Source organism: Limulus polyphemus, unplaced genomic scaffold (assembly GCF_000517525.1).
Source record: "Limulus polyphemus unplaced genomic scaffold, Limulus_polyphemus-2.1.2 Scaffold1861, whole genome shotgun sequence".
Classification (NCBI taxonomy): Eukaryota; Metazoa; Arthropoda; class Merostomata; order Xiphosura; family Limulidae; genus Limulus; species Limulus polyphemus.
In genome coordinates, this window is record NW_013667471.1 from 159,966 (window position 1) to 168,719 (window position 8,754).

General features: G+C 34.7%; 1 protein-coding gene across 1 annotated transcript in view; it reads right to left on the minus strand.

Moving 5' to 3' along the window:
- Nucleotides 1-8,754, minus strand: part of LOC106465184 (suppressor of lurcher protein 1-like) — a 78,480-nt gene that overhangs the window by 12,152 nt on the left and 57,574 nt on the right. The window contains exons 8-9 of the mRNA XM_022393034.1: nucleotides 5,304-5,496; nucleotides 2,569-2,759 (exon numbers count right to left, since the gene is read on the minus strand). Coding sequence (XP_022248742.1) covers nucleotides 2,569-2,759; nucleotides 5,304-5,496 — 384 coding nt within the window. The remainder of the gene's footprint in view (nucleotides 1-2,568; nucleotides 2,760-5,303; nucleotides 5,497-8,754) is intronic.

The window sequence follows — 8,754 nt, forward strand, 5'->3', positions numbered from 1 at the left end:
TGTGAAACTTAGAACAACTTCTCACAGTGGAAGTAAAACTTGTTTGAAACTTAGAACAACTTCTCACGGTGGAAATACAACTTGTATGAAACTTAGAACAATTTCTCACAGTGGAAATACAACTTGTGTGAAACTTAGAACAACTTCTCATAGTGGAAATACAACTTGTGTGAAACTTAGAACAACTTCTCACAGTGGAAATACAACTTGTGTGAAACTTAGAACAACTTCTCACAGTGGAAATACAACTTGTGTGAAACTTAGAACAATTTACTCAATAGTTTCGGCTTTAAAAAAATCATAGAAATTTTAATTTTTCTAACACTTTTTATACTGTGAAATTACTAAACTTTTGTTCAAAGACACCTTTTCGAAAGTCAGTAGCGATATTACGACAAGTTGTAGTAATTAGTAACGATAGTTAGTGAGTGTAAGTAACCTTTGAAAACACATAATATATATTTAACCTTTATATGTCTCTTCATGACTCAAATATTGATGTAATTAACATTTTTATTTTAGTTTTTAGCCTTTTCTGCCGACAAAAAAAGGAATAAATAGAAACATTAATCACTAAATGCAAACTTATACAACAGTTTATCAGTATATTTATATGATATTTTCCCCCCTACAGTTTGGAATCTTAATTTAAATATTATTTTGTAAATGGAGAAAAATGTTGAACAAAGAACAACAACGTGGACGTATCATTCTGCCCTGAGCAGATTAACGAAAATGTCATTATACCACGAAATACTTCGAAACCAGAAAGAATAGTCGAAAAATGCGACATTATCTTCTTTCACCTGCTATCTAAATGCTCTTTACTTAGCGCGGGTGTCGTTCTAAAAGCGCTCTCCTCGTGATTAGCCTCTGATAATGCTAGAGAGGAAGATCGGTGGATGTTATGATGATACGAGCATTGTAATCTCCACCGCAGTCTGAGATCCGCTGACAAACAAACAGGATGAGATGACAGGAAGATCAAGAACTTTTTTAGGCATAGGTTATAGGTCATGAGCGTATTCTTTGGATGCGGTTGTTTTAGTGGATGTCTGACGAGCTTCATCGGTTAGTCTCTCCAGTCTGATGCACACTACTAAATTATAAACTAGATAACAGCTCTTCATGCATAATATATTTGTAGCGCCTGAAACACAGACGTCACAATAGAATTCATTATACTGTTTTTTTTTTTTATGTCCTAAAAGTCAGAGATGTATTTACTCCAAGGGAAACCGTGACAGAGCACAAACTGGATTTATTGTTAACATAGAACAGCGTTTGTATCAAACATACTGTTGGTGTGAATGTGCTCTGTAGTCACTATGATAAAAACCTATACACTAGATAGGTAAAGTGAAGGAACAATGTCGTTGTCCACTATTTAGTTCAACACGTTATATAGCTGTACAATAGCAGATATAATAGATAAACTTAGTATTCCGAAGATTGTTTAATTTCGAAGTCTAAGTTCAAGGGAGGTCCAGTTCAATCTACATTTTGATGAACGTGTGTTATTGGGTTATACTAGTTTCGGAGAATTCTACTCCTTATCAGTAACCTTTTATGAAGTTTTTATTTTCAACACATTGTTGTCCTAACCTAATACATAATGAGTTTTTATTTTCAACACATTGTTGTTCTAGCCTAATACATAATGAGTTTTTTATTTTCAACACATTGTTGTCCTAACCTAATACATAATGAGTTTTTATTTTCAACACATTGTTGTTCTAGCCTAATACATAATGAGTTTTTATTTTCAACACATTGTTGTCCTAACCTAATACATAATGAGTTTTTATTTTCAACACATTGTTGTCCTAACCTAATACATAATGAGTTTTTATTTTCAACACATTGTTTTCCTAACCTAATACATAATGAGTTTTTATTTTCAACACATTGTTGTCCTAACCTAATACATAATGAGTTTTATTTTCAACACATTGTTGTTCTAGCCTAATACATAATGAGTTTTATTTCAACACATTGTTGTCCTAACCATCTTCTGTACGTTCACGTGTATCTTGTTACCAGTTGTATTTTGGGTTTTAATTAAACCAGGATTTAATCACAGTAGCTGCTTCGTGACAATAACAAAAGAACGAAGTTGAAGGAACGTTTCTTCTGGTTTTTTTTTACGTAAAGACAATGTTTTAATTTTGTTATGAAATATTGTTCTAAGATGACTAAAATGAAGTGTTCTGCATAAATTAAAAATTCATTTCGTACTTGTCTTTAAACGTGTTTACAAGTTTATATTTATTTTCATATCTTCAATTTGCCCTTTGATAGTGTTTGTTTGTTATTGTACACAAACATGCGCAAAGTGCTATCTCTTCTGTGCCCGCAGCGAGTATCGAGGCCCGAGTTTTAGTGTTATAAGCACTTAGACTTACCGCTGAGCAAATTCAATAAAAACTTGAAAGATGGAAGTAGCCAAAAAACAAACTTGAATCGTCAAATTTGAAATGGAATATTCAATAAATTTTTGTGCTTCGTATAAATATTACGCATTCGCTATCGTTACCGAAACCGTTTCGAAATCTTTGCTATACTTACCGGTAACAAATCGGTATATAGCTTGAAATCCTTTAGAACCCGAAGAAGTCTTATTTGTATGGAACTCTATGGTCATCCATGGTCCATTAGACATCAGTTTTGGAGGAACGGTTTTTCCACAGAAGTTTCTAATTTTGTCTTTCTGCCCATTAATCTTTACGAACGTCTCAACCACGTCCACTCCTTCGCAGCTACAAGCAGAAACAAATAAAATAACCAGAAGCTTACAGAAAACAAAGTTAATCCACTTTCTTTACACAATATCATGTAAATCCTGCATTTACAGTTAATTATTCTAAAATCTCTTTAGTCCAATATTTAACCAGAGGGTGGTGCCAGTTGCATGTTTTACCTTCTTTCCTCGGTAAATAAACGCCTCTCAGTGGCACAGCAGTATGTCTGCGGACTTACAATGCTAGAATCCGGGTTTCGATACCCGTGATGGGCAGAGCACAGATAGCTCATTGTGTAGCTTTGTGCTTAATTAGAAACAAACAAACAGTAAATAAACATCTCGTTTCGTTTTTTATTTAATTTCCCCAATTCTCCTGAAAATTGTACGGAATATACACTATGGTATGGGAAACCCAACAGTTATTGGCCAGTCCAAAACTAAAAAATAAAAAAAAATAAAAAAACGAGAGAAGGATATACGGTGATTTTGATGATTTTCTTTAGCGGTAGAAGGGTTATTTTTTTTTTTTTACTAAACTTTTCCTGAGGTTATGACGCTATTGTAATGCAATATGTATAAAGATTTCCTCAAAGCCAGTAGTTATCTGGAATTGTAATCATAGCCAGGAATTTTTTGGTCAAAACTACAAAAAAGCATCACGTTCAAAACTTACTTGCGTATATAAGGCAGGAACGTGCTCGATGTGTTACCAGTGCAGCAGACGTGGATGGCGACCCTGAAGGGATACCAGTTGCAGGAAAAGCAAACCGTAAAGGAGACCGCAGAAAATTTTCCATTGATGCTAATAAATATATCAAACGGCCAAAGAGAAGTACGCCTTCCTACAGATCGAGTTTGTTTGCTTGTTGTTGTTTTTATGTGGAGTAAAGCCACATTGGACTATCTGTTTTGTCCACTGTGGGGAATCGAACCTCGGATTTCGCCGTTGTAATTCCGTAAAATTATCGCTGTCCCACTGGGGGATTTCATCGGAAGACAGGTACGACTGGAGGGAATGAGAGGGGTTTAACTCTGGGGAGATAACAAACCACTACGACCACTATAGCCATAAAAAAAATCCAAGTATAGTGCTCACCACATTAAGACTTACAAATCCTTATGTTTTAATCAAAATTCTCAAGATTTCTGGACCTTATATGGAACCTACAGTGTAACCAAAATTGGCTCAACTGGCTCAGAGAATTTCCAAATGTTCAATGATTCTCTGTAAAGAGCTTCGAACGCATTGTAAATTCATGTTCGCATAAGATGAAAAATATGTCGTTACAAAACCAAGAACACCTAAGGCCTAAAAGGTTTTTTAAAAAAATATTTTTTCTTTACACAGCTGAATTATGCGTGGTATGACGTTTGCACGTGCAGTCCACGGAACCAACGTTTGAAATAATTCGTGTTTACTTAGTGCGCTTGTACGCAGCTGATGTTGTCAAGCTGCTTTTGTTGTATTAGCGCAAAGCTACACAGTTGATTATCAGCGTCTCGTCCAACGCGGGGAATCGAACCCCGAATTTTAGCGTGCAAGTCCCTAGTCTTACTGCTGACTCAACGAGGTACTGTTGGCAAGTTAATGGAAAAAAAAATTTCTAGGGTGAAATTGTAAACTGTAATGTGAGGGGATATGGATGTCTTAGAGGTCATCATGGGGGATTTTTCGTAACGCTTCAGAAAAAAAAGGAACCTAACTGTTCAGCGATTCTCTGGGGTTATAAGACTGAGTAAAGGAATTCTTTTAATATAGATATCTTTTAAGTTTGTAAGTTGATATTTGAATACACCTTGATGAGATTAGTTAACATTAAATATAACACATAAAATCTCCGAAATTTTAATGAATCAGGAAAACAATTTTATAACTAATTAATTAATTAATACTTAATCATTAACATCCATAAAATATTAATAATTTACAAAAGGCAGTTTGAATCTTATTACAGTCATGTCCGGAAAAATGAACAGATTTCCGGATAAATGAAATTCAAAAATGTAAGTTTGAAAAGTTAAACTCAGAGCATAAGAGTGATGAAAAATGTTAAACAATATTTTAATTTTGTTTCTATATAATCGCCCCCTAGTGGCCCAGCGGTATGTCTGCGTACTTACAACGCTAGAAACCGGGTTTCGATACCCCTGGTGGGCAGAGCACAAATAGCCCTTTGTGTAGCTTTGTGCTTAACTACAAACAAACAATTCTATATAATCCTGCATACAATGGGGTGTCACGGCCACCTGCTGGCAAAATTGTGTATTGTTGTCCTTTGGTAAATAAGTATACCAAAAAATACAGCAATGAAAAGTTTTAACATCGATCACATTGAACTCAAATGTAATATATTAATATTATTGAAATACCACTATGTAGGTTTTTGTCTTTGTTGTTTTTTTCGTAACTAATAATTTTAAATTAAGACAATTAAAAAATGTTTTGAAATCTTCTTTGTACTCGTTAGGATTAGAGTTTGTTGTTTTTAAGCCTAAATTAATTTATAACATCTTCCTTACAAGGTGCCCTATTTAAGGATTCTTTACCATTGTTACTTACTCTCTGCTAACTTTGCTGTGTAGAGGTTGGTGGAGATCAAAGTCGATGAAAATTATTTGGACTCTCTCCCGCCCTCTACCGGCGAAATGGTAAACACACTTGACCCCGCTGGGATAAGGTTCCGGGTAGTAAGGGCTATCGATGGTTCCGTTTTTAGAAAAAGCACTACTGATCCATCTATCACAGTGTACACCTGAGAAAAATAACGAAAATAACGTGTTATTAACTTTGAAAACAATAAATAATAGCAAACACAATCAGTAACCAGTTATGAAACAGACAGTTGTACAAACGAATATTTGACTTCAAATCTTCAAATAAACTTAATATAACAATAATTACATTTTTGGATAATAATATCGTTGGCACAGTAAAGTTCGAAATATTTAAAAAAAATAGAATTCATAAGTAAACTTAACTGACCAGAAAAGAATACCTGTCCAGCAAGACAAGGTATTGACATACCAGGAGACAACGCCTCAAATGAATACCTGTCCGGCAACATTAAATATTGACAAAGTTACGGACAACGCCTCAAATGAATACCTGTCTGGCAACATTAAATATTGACAAAGTTACGGACAACGCCTCAAATGAATACCTATCCGGCAACATTAAATATTAACAAAGTTACGGACAACGCCTTATATGAATACCTGTCCAGTAGAATTAAATATTGACAAAGGCAACTTTCGAGTAGCTTAACATATTAGATACTAGCTGGGGTACAGGTCCCCTTGAGACGGAAGTTATGTAATTGTAAAAAACGCCCAGAAAAACTGCAAAACTTAATATTTGTATGTACCCTTGAATTGACCTAATGAGCCCCCATACCAATTTTGATGAAGATCTATCCACACCCTACGAAGTGGTTACATGGACGTACAACAGACACTGTCTATATAGATATTACTACAACACACGTTGCTATTTAACTTCAGAGACGAGTAGGGGGCACAAATATTATGTTAATGAAGATAGAAATAACAAATTAAATGGTAAAAATATTAATACTTTAATCTAAATATCCAAGTTAAAAAAAAAGATAAATCTTCTACTAAACGTACCACGAGCCGTGCCTAACGTAACCCGACTTTAACAGACAGACAGATAAAAGAGAGACACAGTATCTTTTGTTGTGATTTATGTACAGTAACAAGAAACCATTAATTTTACCGTTACTTAATTTGGCAAGGATCTAAGTTGACTGGATATTTAGTAAATATCGGAAGTGCCGTCACACATTTAGTAAATATCGGAAGTGACGTCACACATTTAGTGAATATCGGAAGTGACGTGAAATATTTAGTAAATATCGGAAGTGGCGTCACATATTTAGTAGATATCGGAAGTGACGTGAAATATTTAGGTTTGTTTTGGTTTTGGTTTGAATTTCGCACAAATCTACACGTGAGCTAACTGAGCTGGCCGGCCCCAATGTAGCAGTGAAAGATTAGAAGGAAGACAGCTAGTCATCATCGCCCACCACCAACTCTTGGGCTAGTCTTTTACCAACGAACAATGGGAATTACCGTCACATTGTAACGCCCCCACGGCTGAAAGGGCGAGCATATTTGGTGGGACGGGGAGTCGAACCCTCAGATTGCGAGTCGAGCACCCTAACCATCTGGCCATGCCAGGCAACATATTTCGGTACCACGAACTTTATTCTCAAAATTTCGAGTTCTTAAGACTAGGTTAAGCCTGTTAATAACACCACAAAATGTATTATATCCTCAAGACTGAGTTAAGCCCGTTAATAACACCACAAAATGTATTCTATCCTCAAGACTAGGTTAAGCATAAAAACAGTAGAACATAGACAGCATAATAACAGCAAAACATAGACAGCATAAAAACAGTGGAACATAGACAGCATAATAACAGCAAAACATGGACAGCATAAAAACAGCAAAACATAAAGAGCATAAAAACAGTAAAATATAGACAGCATAAAAACAGCAGAACATAGCATAAAAACAGCAAAACATAGAGAGCATAAAAAGAGCAAGACACAGACAGCATAAAAACAGCAAAACATAGACAGCATAAAAACAGCATAACATGGACAGCATAAAAAGAGCAAGACATAGACAGACTTCCAGTCGACATAGAAATACATCGGTAATAAGGAAGATGAGAGGCACACCTTTATGTTGAATTCAGATTAAGAATAAAAATTATCTATGTATATACGTGTTTCTAATCTTCCTAACAGTATCGCTAATGAGGCCCTTAGGCTATAAACGTTCACAATCACGTTTTTATACGTTCCAAAAGAGTAAAAAAAAATACATTATCATGAGACATTATTGATTTAAGAACCATCAGGCCTAAGACGAGGAAATAGATGTTACTTAATTCTAACTCAATCTTTGTCTGTTTGCGTATCTTCTGTTAAGACTACTCTCTACAGAATGTTTGTCCTTTGGAAGGTTTGAAACTACGATCATATTTTAGATTTAACCTTCTGTAAATATCTCTGTAACTAGAAGAATTAGAGTCTGTATTTGTGTTTTGGTCTGAACAACACCTTTTTTTTATGCTACTCAGGAACTATAGTACTAAATGACTAGGTCAGCAATTTCTATATATGTTTCAGGTGTAGCCATTCCTAATTTAGTGGCAGGATTTATAACAATCCCAAACTAAAATGTGAGTTTTTTCAGCAGCATCTACCGGCTCGAACCTTGGATAATTCAATCTTCAGCCCGGGAAACTAACCCTTAGAACACAAAAAGTACGAATTAGAAGAATTTTAGTTTGTTTTATTCAAGTTGAAAAACAGAGGAATAAGCAGTGAATAAAATATAATACAATAATACATAAAAAAATGAAAATAATTATAACTGACTTCAGCATGAGTCAATGCTAACAGACCTCTTATAGAGAAATATCAGATCCTGCGGCAACCAATACTCTCTAATGATCCTAGGCCAGAAAATAGTAACTTAGTAATTGTTGGTATTACATAAATCTTTAGGCTAAGTGAAAATATTAAGCAAAACTATAAAATACCTCTCTTCGGTATAAAAAAAATGTCAGTTTTCCTCACTCGAGAGAACATAAATTGAGGATCGATTTTTTGAAAATCAGCGTGAAAAAAATAAAGCATTTTAGGTTCTCTGTTAGTGATGAAACACAAATAGCCCTTTGTGCTTAACAACCAACCAATAAAAAACAACAACAAACACACAAGGAACTACAATTAAAAAAGCTGTCGTAAGTCGTAAAACAAAGTATATGAATAAAGAAAAAAATTAGGAAAATCAAAACCTTTTTAATACAAAGTTCCATTAATTTTTGATACATTGTTTGTTTGTTTGTTTGTTTGTGAATTTCGCGCAAAGCTACACGAGAGCTATCTGCGCTAGCCGTCCCTAATTTAGCAGTGTAAGACTAGAGGGAAGGCAGCTAGTCATCACCACCCACAGCCAACTCTTGGACTACT